This window comes from Oryx dammah, unplaced genomic scaffold, assembly GCF_014754425.2.
Source record: "Oryx dammah isolate SB20612 unplaced genomic scaffold, SCBI_Odam_1.1 HiC_scaffold_28, whole genome shotgun sequence".
NCBI classification, from domain to species: domain Eukaryota; kingdom Metazoa; phylum Chordata; class Mammalia; order Artiodactyla; family Bovidae; genus Oryx; species Oryx dammah.
In genome coordinates, this window is record NW_024070212.1 from 79341708 (window position 1) to 79357859 (window position 16152).

Consider the following 16152-nt stretch of genomic DNA (forward strand, 5'->3'; position numbering starts at 1 on the left):
TTAGTTCATGTTTACCACAGTTAGCAAATTCTGTCTATAGAATCCCAAGAAGCAAATTTCTAGCAGCTTTCTGTCCTGTTTTAGCCTCCAAGAGTTAATAAATATTGAGATCTAGACTCTGAGCACCTCTGAGCACGCTCTACACAGTTTGAAAGAACTTATTATGATAAGAAAGAACACAGACACGATCATCAGTTTTTCTATTTTTCTAGTCAGGAAGGTAAAGCGCCAGGCTATGCTGTGAACGCTACTGGATAGCTGTAAGATCAAAAGACATAATAAAAATGTTCTGAAGATTACAGTCATTCAAATACAAGAGGTCTTCTTATTCTTGTTCCTTTCTACAATCTCTCTTGGGAATTTTACCCTCTGTGAAGCTCTGTCCATTGACTTAGGCAAAATGACTATTGTGACTAGCGCTACAGTCCTGATCTCCGTCCCAGGTCCCAGTTCGACAATCTAAACTGTCTGCTGATGGTTTCACCTGAAAACCAGGCAGGAATAGCAGCTTTGAATGTGTTCTCTCTGACTCATAATTTCTTCCTACTTTGCCTCTACCCCAGCTTTCTAGTGGCATGGAAATCAATCTGGGGTATTAATTCAGGTGCTGTGTGATCATGGATTCACTCCTCACACTTCCCCTGCTTAGTTCAGCATCCACCAGGAGGCGGCCCCTGCAGGCTGTTAGTCACAGGCTTCCTGTGTCAGCTGACTTCTTGTAGAGTTCCCCTGATGGGAGGCATTGGCTGGTGTTTAGAAGTGGGAAGGAGGGCAGAAGCCAGATTGTTTCCCCCCTTCTTTCTGCCCTGGGCAATCAGTGGGGGCACCTTCTCATGGCCTCAGTGCCCACAGGACAGGCTTGTCACCATCTCAACCTCCACAGATGACCCTACACTTGGGTTCTGGTGAAACCACCTCTTCTTTTTGCCCTGCACATCTAGGTGTGGCTCTGGCTTCTACCTGTTGCTGCCCTTTGAGTAGCACCGCCCACATTCTAGCATAGTCAAGATTATTCATAACATTTCATTTTTTGTGTTTGTTGTAAGATTCGGTTGTTTCTCTTGTAAAGCTGTGGGTGGTGGTGGTTTAGTCACTAAGTTGTGTCTGACTCTTGTGACCCCATGGACTGTAGCCCACCAGACTCCTCCGTCCATGGAATTTCCCAGGCAAGAATACTGAGTGAGTTGCCATGTCTTTCTCCCTTAGCAACCCAGGGATTGAACTGGGGTCTCCTGCATCTCTGGGGTCTCTCTTTACTGACTGAGACACCAGGGAAGACTCTTGTAAACTGTATGAGTATGCTGTATGTGTACAGGGCAGTGTGCACTGTATGAGTGCACAAATCAGTAATGAACCTCTATTCACAAGTCACACATGCAACGTAGTGTCCTTATTTCCCTATAAGCCTTCAGGGCCTGCCAGTCAGACAACAAAAAAATTACTTTAAAATTTTTGTTTTGTTTTGGTCACATGGCCAGATCTTAGTTCTCCAACCAGGAATGGAATCCATGCGCCTTGCAATGGAATCACAGAGTCCCAACCACTGGACTGCCAGGGAATTACTGATGGTTCTTTAGAAACACCCACATGAAGAGGACTGTCTTCAATATCACCTCCTGCTGTGATCTCTTTGCTTAATTTCAAACAGAGGCACTCTATCCTCAAGACAGGAGCCTCATGAAGAAATATGGAAGGAAATTGTTGCTCTATTTAACATGAGGTGAGTAGAGCCTGCTACTGACCAGCAGAATGAATGGTTATTTCCTCCTCATCCAGAAGGGCACTATAACACACAACTGCAGATCCTGGCGGTGGTGATGGGGAGGGTTGCTATGTGGAAGTTCTCTGCAAAGTCATTCTCACTGATTGATCTAACTACATACCACCATGCTTGGAATGGGCAGGAGGGATGCACAGGACAGATAAAAAAAGAACAATTAACACCTCAAAGAAGAGAAAGGGAACCCAAGAGTAAATTACATGAAATTCAGAACTTGAAAAGATCTCACTATAATACAGGAAATAATGAATTGAGTCACTAAGTCATAAAAGTATGATTTAGAAGAACTCTTAGATCACACTGAACTCAAGTTCCTCAGTTTGAAAATAAAGAAACTGAGGCCCAAAGAAGGTAAGCATCCTGTGTAGGGTCACTGGTGAATGAATGACACAGAAAGGACTAGAATCCTGACAAATGCCTTTTCTCTAGACCCTTGCTTCTCAAAGTATGTGGACGAGCATCACTAGAGCCTGTACCTGGTGGGAGCCTGTTAGAAATGCAGAACCTCAGGCTCCACCCCAGACCTACATCTTTGAATCTGCATTTTAGCAACACCTTGGCTGACTTCCATGCAATTACAATTGAGAAGTAGTGGTCAAAACCACACTCTGATATCTCTGGGCTTTCTGTTCACTCAAAGCCAGAATTGGGAGTAGAAATGTTCTCCATTTCTTAAAAAGTACTTGCTCTGTAACTTACAATGAAAGCTTATATTAGGGCTCATAAATACAGGAAAGAAAAGTTTAAATGATGTTGAATGAGGGTTTTTGGATTGGTTTTGCTGTCTGGCACCTCACTGTATGACTTAAAAACAGTTTCTAAGAACCAGAGGCCTGGAACACAGAAGGAACTTGATAAAAATGTGTTAAGCAAATAATAAAACTTTGTTATATGTGGAGAAAAGATTTCAGGACAGATGTTCAATTTAACACACATTCATTGAGCACCAACTTACGTGCTAGGTGCTGTGTTAGACGTGGCAATATATTTATGACTGACTCACAGACTGAAAACCTCATAGCACAACACATGCTCCTCAAAAACAAGGCCTTATCTTCCTTCTCCTTTTAAATGTGCTCTGCACACATGATACACTTTGCCAATATTCACAAGTATAGTTCTAATTGGAAGCTTTCCACACCCTATTCATACAGTGGGAACTGCTGAGTGATGGAGGTGGATTGGGATGTAAGAGCTTGGCTTCTCAACCTTCTATACTTTTGGAACCACCTCCCAGTGGGGTTGGTAAATTCTTCTTATCTAATCTCTCTGCATTCCCTCCCTCTGCCCCTTCTCTGCAGAGAACTGAGTCTCAAGGGGGTTGATGAAGAGATGGAGGTTAGCTACTTCACTGGAGCTGTGGCCCCCTGTGTTCTGGGCCAGCTGCTGAGTGACTTACCCGTCTCCTCTCTACAGGGCACCTCCACCCCTGAACTGCCTGAGTAGCTGTGTTGAAAGTTATCCTTGAGTTTATCTTGAATTGAAAATTACATTATCACTTCCTGGGCTGGGCTAACGCCCAGCTACACTTCTTCACTGTGGCTGAGACTTGGAAGCAGATAAGAAAAGGAAAGAATTCATCAAAAGCTGGTCACTTTATCTTTCTGCAGAAAGGGACTAAAGCCAAAGGCCAATGAGAGGAAAGGAAATAGAGACTTCAAGGTCTCTGGTTGGGGTTCACATCTAGATATGTTGTCCAGAAGGACTCTAGCTGGAACAAGGCATGGTCTTTATGCTAAAACAGCAATGATGATGATGGTGACATTAGTCAACATTATGAAGCTCCTTATATGTACCAGGCACCGTGCTACCTGCATTATAGGCATCATCTTATATTTTACAACAAGCCTATGAGATACTTTTTCTTAACCATGGTCTTTCTCAGACTGATTCTTCAGGAGGCCTCATAAGATGAAAGAAAAGAAATACAACTTAAATTCACTGAACTTTAATTATCTACCAGGCCCCATGCCAGGACTTTTCATGTGTAAATAGTTCACAGTGGAATAGTTCAGTCAGTCAGTCAACAAATGCTGTTTCATTCATTGGAGGAATACTTACTGAATTCTAAGTATTTCATATTCATAGTCTCATCACTGCCAATGACAATTCTATAAGATAGGTACTATTATTGCCATCTCAAGTGAAAGTCACTTAGTGGTGTCCAATTCTTTGTGACCTCATGGACTGACTATACAGTCCACAGATTTTCCAGGCCAAAATACTGGAGTGGGTAGCCATTCCCTCCTCCAGGGGATCTTCCCAACCCAGACATTGAACCTAGGTCTCCCACATTGCAGACAGATTCTTTTCCAACTGAGCCACGAGGGAAGTTAGATGTTGTCTTTCTCCCTCCCTTCCTCCCATCCCCCCATTCTCCTTTTTTTAAATGAATATTTACTGAATGTTGGCTATGTTCTAGGACTGGGATAGAATGATATATGAAGCAGATAATGCTCTGACCTCATGAAACTTATTTTGCAGACAAATAAAGGCATAAAAAAGAAAATGTTAGGTGGTGACCATACTCTGTATCAGTGAAGCATGTTATAGGATAGAAAGTGCCTGGGGCTACTTTAGATTCAGGGATCATTTCTGAGGAGGTGACATTTTAGGTGGGCATTAAATGACAAGAAAAGAGTGACTCATGCTAAGATCTTGGAACAAAGCCTTTCAAGCAGAGAACAGCTAGCTCAGGAATCCTAGGGCCTGCAGAACAAGCCTGGAGAGTCCAAGGAACAGAACCTCCGCCAGCGTGGCTGGAATTGAATGATGGTGGTGGGAAGCCAGAGGGAGGCAGGGAGTCTTACACGTCAGGGCAAGGAGTCGGAAATCTATTCCAAATGGGAAGTCCAGGGGAGTGAGGGGCCTGAGAGGGCAGAAAATATTTTTAAAAGCTCACTCTGGTTTCTGCAATGAGAAATTGCTTATAGGAGACAAGGGTGAAAGAAGGTAAAGCAGTGCTAAGATGGTTACAGAATTTCAAATAGGAGAGTGGTGGAGAGGAGGGTCACAGGGGAGATGAAGAAGACGGGGTGGAGGGTCAGAAGCAGTTGCTGATGAAGTGAAAGGCCTGTTCTTTCAGGCCCCAGCACACTGGGTCAGCAGTTGGAGAGCAAAGTTTAGTCTCTGTAGTTTCCACAGAATTTGGCCAAAGGCTTGGCATTTTGTAGGTGATTGATAAGTATTTGTTGGACTGAACTGATGCTTAGTGTTTGCTGTACTGGGTCTGTTTGCCTGTTAGAAAGCTCAAGAGATATACCAGGAGGCCTAGGCAAGCGTGAGTGATATAATATTGGGACTCCCCAGTTCTCACAGGGTCCAATCCATCAATTTCATAATCCCTAAAGATTAAAACTGAAGAAGTTGAATATGAACTAGGTCCAGTTAAAGCCATTTAACTTTTGTGAGCCTGTTAACTAATACAGGGATCAAAACATCTTCCCTGGAGAGCTGTTTTGGAGCAGAGAGGTGATATATGTGAGAAGTCCCAACCACTGCCTTATTTGGGGGAAGAAATTCAACAAAGGGAAGTTGTCATCATATGGAACAATACCCTGGGGCCTCAGAGGCCTCCTAAGATAGTACTAAACCTGCGGTGTCTGTAGATATCAACAACATGCCCTGGTGGAGGTAGGGAATATGGAATGACAGAGGAAGGACCTAAAAAATGTGAAAATCAACCTTTTCAGAATTCTGGAAATTGGCCAAAGTCTTGCAACACTCTGAGAATTTATTCAAGAAAAGATCAGAGTCCTATGGAATTTTAACTTGCCCTATTCTCATCTGCCCCTCCTGAGTTCGGCAGTAACCTTGAAAACTGGCAGCTATGAAAGCCAGCAGCAGAGTGCTCACTGAAGGAGGCAAAGGGGGTTGCAGGGCCTCAAAATCCTGTCTGCAGAGAACTGGCATGATTTCACCTGTTGAGCAAGACTCTGGAAAAGCCCCATTCACAGGGCTTGATTTTTTTTTTAAACTGGACTCAGAACTTCTGGGTGGGAAAAGCCCTAGCCCCAGGACATTTGTTAAAAAAAAAAACAAACCCTCATAGTTGCCTGGGCTAACAGTATCAGCTGGGGAAAAATGGAGCCTAGCCAAAAAAAGCTCAAAAGCTCTCAAAGGGAGGATCTAAGGAATGAGACAGTTATAGGGGACTTTGAAAACCTCTGACATACTTCTGGAGATGTGGAAGGATGCACTCATATGAGGTCATGTGAGGGGCTGTGTGCATACGTAGTAAAGATCCGAGCAAGCTTTAATCTCTCACCTCTGGCTAACCTTGAGGTCATGCTCAAGCAGGAAATGAAAGCAAAGATAGAATTATAAACTGGAGTGCTAAAGGGACTCCTCCAAAACACACATGGAACCCTTCAGCAAAGGGTGGGAGACTTATTGGTTTAAAGTAATTTCTGTCCATTGTTAGCTGATCTCTGAGCTGAGAACAGACTTCAGTAGCATACATGATAGGGAATATAGACTATTCAGAATTATTCCAGAAAAGTCACTAAACAAACAGGAACAACAAAACACAGCAACATCAGAAAGGAAGTGATCTGATTTCTAGAATTACCGCAATGCATTATTTCAATGCTCAGTTTTCAAAAAACAGTAAGTTCTTTGAAAAGACTGACGAAATTGACAAATCTTTAGTTAGACTAGCTAATTTTACCATGAAAAAAAATACAAGTTACCAAAATCAGATATGAAAGAAGAAACACCACAACTGATATTATAGAAATTTTAAAAATCATAAGGTAAACTCTAAACAACTATATATCAGCAACTTAGATAATCTAGACGAAATGCACAAATTCCTAGAAAGACACAAAACTTGACTCATAAACAGAAAGCCTGAATAGATCTATAACAAGTGAAGAAGTTGAATCACTAATTTTGAAACTTCCCACAAAGAACGGTTCAGGCCCAAATAGCTTTAATGGTGAATTTTAGCTAAACATTCAAAGAAGAATTTTCACAAACCCTTCCTCAAAAATAGAAGAGCCTATTTCCCAACTCCTTCTAAGAGGTCAGTGTTATCCTGACATCAGAATTAAACAAAGACATTGCACACACAAAAAACTACAGAGTAATACCTTTTATAAACATAGATGCAAAACTCCTCAAAAAAAACAAAACACTAGTGAACTGAATTCAGCAACATATGTAAATCATCTGCCTGCAGTGCAGGAGACCCGGGTTCAATTCCTGGGTCAGGAAGATCCCCTGGAAAAGGAAATGGCAACCTACTCCAGTATTCTTGCCTGGAGAATCCAATCCCATGGACAGAGGAGCCTGGCGGGCTACAGTCCATGGGGTGGCAAGAGCTGGACACAACTTGGCGACTAAACCACCACCACCAAAAAGGAATTATACATCATGACCAAATGGAAATTATTTCAGGAATATAGCAAAAGCCGCTCAGTCATGTCCGACTCTGTGACCCCATGGACTATACAGTCCATGGAATTCTCCAGGCTAGAATACTGGAGTAAGTAGCCGTTCCCTTCTCCAGGGGATCTTCCCAACCCAGGGACCCAACCCAGGTCTCCCGCATTGCAGGTCGATTATTTACCAGATGAGCCACAAGGGAAGCCCAAGAATACTGGGGCAGGTAGCCTATTGCTTCTCCAGGGGATCTTCCCGACCAAGGAGTCGAACCCAGGTGTCCTGCATTGAAGGTAGATTCTTTATCAGCTCAGCTCTCAGGTGAGCCCAGGAATTTTAAGCTTGGTTTGATATTAAAAATTAATCAACATAGTATATACCACACTAACATATGATAAAGGACCAAAAAATCATGATCATCTCAATAAACATAGAAAAACATTTGACAAAATCCAACACCCTTTTATAGTAAAAAATATTCAACAAAGTAGGAAAAGGACAGAACAAAGGGTATCTACAAAAAAACAACTGCTAGCATCATAAAGTTTTTCCCTTAAGATCAGGGAAAAGACGATGTCTGTTCTCACTGCTTCTATTTAACACTGTACAGGAAGCTCTAGACTAGAAATAAAAAGCACATATATTGAAAATAAAGAAGTAAAGCAGTTTCTATTTGTAGATAACATGATCATATGATAGAAAATACTAAGGAATAGGAATGGCAACCCACTCCATTATGCTTGCTTGGGAAATCCCATGGACAGAGGAGCCTGGCAGGAGCCTGTCCATGACTTAGCAACTAAACTAACAGCTACATATATACACACACATACATACATACAAATATTGAGCTTCCCTGGTGGCTCAGATGGTAAAGAATCCACCTGCAATGTGGGAGACCTGGGTTTGATCCCTGGAGAAGGGAACGGCTACCCACTCCAGTATTCTGGCCTGGAGAATTCCATGAACAGAGGAGCCTGGCAGGCTACAGTCCATGAGGTCACAGAGTCAGACACAACTGAGTGAATTTTACTCACACCCATACACGCAGAGCTAATAAATGAGTTTAGCAAGGGTATAAAATTAAATTTGAGAAGGAAACAGCAATCCACTCCAATATTGTTGCCTGGGAAATCACAAGGACAGAGAAGCCTGATAGGCTACATCCTTGGGATCGCAAAGAGTTGGACATGACTTAGCAAAGACATAAAAATGACATACAAAAATCAGTTGTATCTCTATAGAGTAGCAGTGAATAATCTGAAAATTAAGAACACAATTCCATATACAATAGCAAGAAAAATAATAAAATATTTAGGAATAAATTTAACATAAAGGAGTAAAATTATACACTGAAACCTATGAAACATAATTGAAAGAAATTAAATAGAAAGGCATCTCATATTCATGCATTGGAAAATTTAATGTTTGGATGGGAACACTCTCCAAGTTCATCAATAGAGCAAATTCCATTCATGTAAAAAACCTGGCTGGCCTCTTGGCAGAGATTAACAAGCTGCCCCTAAAATTCATATGGAAATAAAAGGAAACTCAGAATAGGTGAAAAAAAGTCTTTAAAAAGAAGAACAATTTTGGAGGATGGAATGATCAGCTTTATGCGTCAACTTGGCAAGGTATAGTTCCCAGTTTTTCAAACACTAGTCCAGTTGCAGTTGTGAAAAATTTTTTAGATGTGATTAACAACAGACTGGTTCCAAATAGGAAAAGGAGTACGTCAAGGCTGTATATTGTCACCCTACTTATTTAACTTATATGCAGAGTACAGCATGAGAAACGCTGAACTGGAAGAAGCACAAGCTGGAATCAAGATTGCCGGGAGAAATATCAATAACCTCAGATATGCAGATGACACCACCCTTATGGCAGAAAGTGAAGAGGAACTAAAAAGCCTCTTGATGAAAGTGAAAGAGGAGAGTGAAAAAGTTGGCTTAAAGCTCAACATTCAGAAAACTAAGATCATGGCATCTGGTCCCATCACTTCATGGCAAATAGATGGGGAAATAGTGGAAACAGTGTCAGACTTTATTTTTCTGGGCTCCCAAATCACTGCAGATGGTGATTGCAGCCATGAAATTAAAAGACGCTTACTCCTTGGAATAAAAGTTATGACCAACCTAGATAGCATATTCAAAAGCAGAGACATTACTTTGCCGACTAAGGTCCGTCTAGCCAAGGCTATGGTTTTTCCAGTGATCATGTATGGATGTGAGAGTTGGACTGTGAAGAAGGTTGAGCACCGAAGAATTGATGCTTTTGAACTGTGGTGTTGGAGAAGACTCTTGAGGGTCCCTTGGACTGCAAGGAGTTCCAACCAGTCCATTCTGAAGGAGATCAGCCCTGGGATGTCTTTGGAAGGACTGATGCTAAAGCTGAAACTCCAGTACTTTGGCCACCTCATGCAAAGAGTTGACTCATTGGAAAAGACTCTGATGCTGGGAGGGATTGGGGGCAGGAGGAGAAGGGGACGACAGAGGATGAGATGGCTGGATGGCATCACGGACTCGATGGACGTGAGTGTGAGTGAACTCCGGGAGTTGTTGATGGACAGGGAGGCCTGGTGTGCTGCAATTCATGGGGTCGCAAAGAGTCGGACACGACTGAGTGACTGAACTGAACTGAACGGAACATCTGTAGTCAGCTAACTGTAGGAAATCATCCTCAGTAAATGAGCGAGTTTCAGTTAATCAGTTGAAAGGCTTTTAGTGCAGAAGTAAGGTTTTCTTGATGAAGATGAAATTCTACCTGTGGACTGCAGCATGAGTACCTGGTGAGGAGTGTCTAGCCTGCCCCTCCTGACACTCTATCCTGTGGATTTCAGACTTGGCTAGCTAGCCCACACAATCATATAAGCCAATTCTTTGAAATAAATCTCTTCGCATATACGTGCATATAACATTTTATTGGTTCTGTTTTTTCAGTAGAACACTGACTGAAAGCGAAGACTCACATTTTCTGATTTCAAAACTTACTACAAAACTATAGTAATCAAGACTGCGTGGGGAACTGGCCTGAGGATACTCACATAGATCAATGGAGTAGAACTGAGAGTCCAGAAACAAACACATACATTTATAGTTAATTGGTTCTTAACAGGGTGCCAAGACAATAGGTAAAGAATAGTCTTTTCCACATACAGTGTTGGGAAGACTGGATTTCCAGGTGCAAAAGAATGAATATGGATTTCCTATCTCACACATTAGGCAAAATTTAATTCAACATGGACCAAAAACCTAAACGAAAGAACTAAAATTATAACAGTAGGAAGGAAAGATAGGAGTAAACCTTTGTGACCTTGTTTCAGGCAATGGTTTCTCAAAGGCACAAATAGCCAAACAAAACATAAGAATAAATTGCACTTCATCAAAATGAAAAAGCTTTTTGTTTTAAAGAACATTATTAAGAAAATGAATATTTTTCTCCCACAGAGTGGAGAGAAGTCATATATCTGATAAGAGTACAGTATCCAAAATATGTGAATAACTCTTAAAACTAAAGAATAAAAAGACACACACACACAAAACCAATTTAAAAATAGGCAAAGAATTCAAACAGACATTTCTCCAAAGAAGTACAAGTACCTGATGACCATATAAGAAGATGTTCAACATCATTAGGCATTAGGAAAATGCAAATCAAAATTACAATTGAAAAAAATCACAACTTCACATCCACTAGGATGGTCATTATAATTAAAAATAAATAAAAGGAAAATGAGAGATGTTGTAACCCTCATACATTCCTCACAGGAGTATAAAATGGCACAGCCCCTTTGGGAAACAGTTTTGTAGTTCCTCAAAAAGTTAGATACAGAATAACCATATACCTATGGAATTTCATTCCTAGGTAGACATTCAAGAAAACAGAAAAGACACACCCCACAAAAACTTGTACATGAACAGTGCAGCATTATTCAGAATAGGTGAAGGTGGCAGTAATACAAAAGCCCGCCAATAAACGAATGGATAAAGAAAATGTGGAATCCACTGGAATACTATTCAGCCGTAAAAAAGGACAAAGTACCAACACATGCTATAATGTGGACAAACCTCGAAGCCATTATGCTAAGTGAAGGAAGGCAGACACAAAAGGACGAATACTGTGTGATTCTATTTACATGATATATCAAAAACAGGTAAATCCACAGAGACAGAAAGTAGAGGAGAGGCTATCAGGGTCTGGGAGGAGATTCTTTCTCCTCCCAGGTGATGAAAATGTTTTAAAATAACGTAATAGTGAAAGTTATATAACACTGAATATACTAGAAACACTTTGCAAAGGTGAATTTTATGGCATATGAAGTATATCTCAGTAAAATAGTTATTAAAAAAAGAAAAAAAAAAGTAAAAAAAGAAGGCCCCTGTCCTGGGCGCACATACTCAGAAAATAAAGTGAATGAGAGTAAAGAGTACACAGGGGATTCTCTGCTTCTCTGGTGGTGCCACTGAGTGCTGGCTCAGTGACCCAAACCTTAAACATCCATTTCCATGATTTAACACTGCTCCAGTCCCAGGGATCACTTCTCTGCATCTTTGGTCCTGTGTCCTTGAAACAGAAGACAACTCTGATTCTACCCTGTGAAGGTTCGTGTCAGGGCCAGGGGGAGTGATGGACATGGCTTGGAGCACAGGGAAGACTGCAGTGGCAAAAGCACTGCAGTAAGAGACAAATTAATCCACTTTCCAGTTTGAATGCAATAGACTCTCCTACAATAAACTATCATCCCAAATATAGCCAAGCATTCATTTTCATGTATTCCAATCATTGCTTCTGAAAAGTTCTCACAAATAACGGTAATATTTGCAAGAGTTTCACATGGCTGAGATAAATTCTTTAATATTAAATTCTTTATACAATTCTTAAACGATTCTATAAGTTGAATCGTTTCTGCCCCCACCAAATTAACATGCTGAAGTCCTAATGCCCAGTAGCTCAGCACATGGTCATATTTGGAAATAGGGTAACTTGATTACAGAGGTCAGTTGTTACCCTGTATCTGAGTTAAAACAGGGTCACTGGGATGGGCCCAAATACAATATGACTGGTATCTTTATGAAAGAGGAAATTTAGTGACACACACAAAGGGAGAATGCTGTGAGAATATCAAAGCGGAAAATAGGGTGATGCATCTACAAGCCAAAGAATGTCTAAAGAATCACACTATGTGAAAATCTCATGTAAAACAACATAGGTATTCATTTTACTGAAATGAAGGCAATAAAAGAAGTTTTAATGGAACTAATATATAACAATCTATGAATTACTTATAATATCTCTGGCTCATGAACATAGCATGTAGACATGAAGAAGAATCATTAAAGTGGTTAGTTTTGACAGTTTCTGGCTTCTAGTCCTACACAAATTTTGCATGTATTTTTAAATTTTGTCATTATGAAAGTATATTTGTTAACGTGGGAGGACAGAACATATTTCACTGAACAGTTTGCTAGCTTGATTTACAACATTTAAATATGTAGACGTGTGGTATGTGGGCCTCCACTTGAGTTCGTGCCCCAGGCTCTGATAATTGTTAGAGGTGGGCCAGGACCCAGCAATGACAGAAGAAAGCTAGCCCGCAGCTATGAACAGAAGCCAAACCAACGTTTCAAATTTGCTCTTGCTACAACCTAAAATGCCATCCTGGAAGCTTTGTGTGAAGACCTGATGCGTCCCTAGGGGAGTGGCTAGTGCCTCACGTGCTTTGTCTTTCTGGGCTATAATCCCAAGGGCCCTACAAGCCGGTCCCAGTCTAGGGATGTGCTGTGGCCTCAACTGGTGCCCAGCTCTCGCCAGGTTTCATGCACCTAATGCATCTCACTGCTCTAGACATCAGGGTGCGTCATGCACTTGCATTTGACTTCCTTGCAGTAACTCTTATGGTGCCACCTTCAAGCGACAAGAGCAATCTTATAACCGCACTTTACTCCTGCCTTGGGAAAAGACTGTGCGGTTTGACAAAAGGCTTTCAGAGCGCTCCTCAGTGTGATATCCCCCATGGCTATTATTTTGTTACATTCTGCCTGTGCCCTTGTGGGGAGGTTTGGCATCTTGTTGAGAATAGGGAAGGAAACTAGCATTCCATTTGGGAGTTAGTCTTATGAAGAGAGGAACTCTTGGAGATAGGGTGGGTGGTGGCAACGGAGAAAGGAGAAAAAAGTAGGATCTGTCACCAGTCTCTAAGGGAATGAAAGAAAAGGGTACCAAAATGCCAACTAGCAATGCCAAAATGGGGATGAAAATTGAGCTGCAGAAGGCCCTGTGAGATTTCCAACTTTGATTATATTTTATTGCAGCTCCCTTCAAGCAAACATGGCAACCGTACAGTTCATGTTACCGCAGACTAACATGATAGATAAATGAACAGCTCACATAAAACAGAGTGCCTGACATCAAAGGATACTTTGAGCTATCACTGAGAATCTTTAAGGAACTTCAATAACCTTTCCATAGATATCAGCTCACAAAAGTGGTGTCCTATCTTTGTAAGAAATTAAAAATCATGAGAAAATAGACTGAGTTCATCAGAAAGGCAGTAACAAAGAAAGAATGAAAACTTCAAGAAGCAAAGACATAAAAAGGTTTAAAAATACTTTTGATACTAAAAAAAAGGAACTCTGATACAAATATAACAGGTAGAAAATCAACAGCCCAGTGTTTAAGAACAAAGGCAGATTAGTGAACCACATTAATCAACCTAGGACAGAGATTATCAGCTGCATTTGAAACTCAGATTAACAGGAACAAACAAGGTACCAGAGTGGGAACCATTTTTACAGCCGGTAACAAGTTTTCATCTTTGTTTAAATAAGACTTCAAAAGGATTCCATATATCAACAAATAAGTGAGTTCATTTTAAAAAAAGATTAACTTCAAGAAATGCAAGGCAGAGTGACCACACTTCTGACCTGCTTTAAGATCAATCAACATTTTCTACCTGGGCAAGCAGAATGCAATTAGCCCATGGGCGATTTTAAAGACTCTTTAACAGTCACCTTTAACTGGCTGATGAAATAGCAGAACAGTGTGGCTGAAAGCCAGTGTTTATTTTTACCCATTACCTGTTTTATTAATGGGATTGTGGGCCACTGGACCTCCAGGCACACACAAATATATTAAAATATCCCACACGGTAATTAAGAGGCACAGAGGGGATAAGAGCAAATTAAGCGGTTGTTGTATTTGCCATTGGTTTATTCTAGGTCAGGCATTTGGATGCTCTCATGGCAGAGCCCAGTGAGTTTTACTTAAGAAATCCACAGAATATGAAATACATTTTCTTGCAGAGCAAGGATTTTAATAAGCAGGTCATCCCCCACCCCTGCCCAAATAAAAATATACATAAAGAAAAATGCCCCAAGTGAATGCTCCTAGAATGAAAGAAGAGATTCCTTCAAACAGGAAAGGAAAGATGTATCAACAATAGGGTCAGTGAAAGAAACTGGATTTTGAGACTCAAAATGAAACAAACGTAACTCTCATCCAGACACAGGGCTTTCTTTTCCTGGGCAAGTCAAAACTTCTGCCTCTGAGTTCTTAAAGGGAATAAGAATAAAGTGATCACCTAGCAGATGACCTGCTCAATAAGTAAAGCATCAGGAATGAAGTACAGACCCTTTGAGGCAAAGGCTACAGTATAGGTTCCTAAGCCAGCACTGTTTCATTTTTTGGTTTGATTTTACCAAATCCATTGTAACTAAATCTTAGTTTAATTTGAAAATAATACATGTAAGTATATTCTTTGCTTTGATTGTTCAGAATCCACATTACCACAATTGAGATTACTGCCAGGGCTGGTCTCCTGTGAATCTTCCTATCAAAGAAAAAGCAAAATGGAATGAGGGCAGGGCAAAATGGAATGAAATCTGGGAACACAGTGTTTTGACCCAAGCAGAGGACAAAATGGCCTTTGCCCTAGCAACCTCGGCGGAAACCGTTGAAAATGGCTCGAAAGAAGATGCAAGTACTTACGAAGATCCTGGACTTGCGGTGGGAGGGGGCCCTGAAGAAATGAAAGAAAAACAAAGGAAACAGTCAGCCTGGGTTATTGGAAGGTAAGCTTCAGTATAGTCAAACCATTACAATCTAAAGTTCTCAACCACCCCAAGGTGATATTTATTTTTCTGGAATTTATTATTTTGCTCCAGCTCCCCCAACCACCTCTAGGAAAAAACATACCAATGAGATTATCCCACGGTTCAGAGCCTGAAAAATGCTAAGACCAGGGTTGAAAAATGAGTCAATAGAGTAGGCATTATCGTGAGATGCAGGGAGTTTCAGTGGGAGGCTGAATGAGCACAAGGATATTGATACAACCACAGGCAGGGGTCTTTGATGCCAGCTGGATCAAAAAGGGGCACGTGTCCTGGAAATCTTCCCAACTTCTCTGGACAAGGAACATCCTGAGAAGAATTCACTGGTGTGGTGATTTAGAACTGCAGCTGAGGTTAGACCAATCTGGACCCTGCTCTTGCTCTGCTGTTTACTGGCTGGGTGACCTTGAACATGGTACTTAACTGCTGATTTATTTATTTCTAAAATGGGTACAAGTGTTCCAGCTTCTGTGTTGCTGGGCAACACCCAGTAGATGCTCATTTCTCCATCCCTCCTCTCCCCCATGGAGGCTGAGTCAAAGGTCATCCCCTGTAGGAAGCTGCTTACCGAACTTGACAAACAAGACTCCAGTGGTAGAAACCACCTTCTTGCCGTTTGTGGCCACACACTGGAAGTAGCCTGTGTCTGTGGTGTCGAGGTTTCTAATCCGCAGTCGAGAGCCATAGCTGGTTGCCCGAAAGGAGATCCTCCGGGGTTCCTGGACCACAGGGGCATCATTTTTGAACCAGCGGATGGTGGGAGGCGGATTCCCCGAGACTTTGCAGTGCAGTTCAGCCGTCTGTCCCAGGGACGTGGTGATGTTATTCATCGGCTCATCGAGGGTCAGGTAAGAATCTGTGCGCACAGGGAGAAGCAGG

At 41.4% G+C, this 16152-nt stretch overlaps 1 protein-coding gene across 1 annotated transcript in view; it reads right to left on the minus strand.

Annotated features, from left to right (window-relative positions):
* ROR1 (receptor tyrosine kinase like orphan receptor 1) overlaps positions 1-16152 on the minus strand; it is a 194800-nt gene that overhangs the window by 124836 nt on the left and 53812 nt on the right. The window contains exons 2-3 of the mRNA XM_040232675.1: positions 15842-16129; positions 15152-15182 (exon numbers count right to left, since the gene is read on the minus strand). Of these exons, the coding sequence (XP_040088609.1) occupies positions 15152-15182; positions 15842-16103 (293 nt within the window). The 5' untranslated portion in view covers positions 16104-16129. The remainder of the gene's footprint in view (positions 1-15151; positions 15183-15841; positions 16130-16152) is intronic.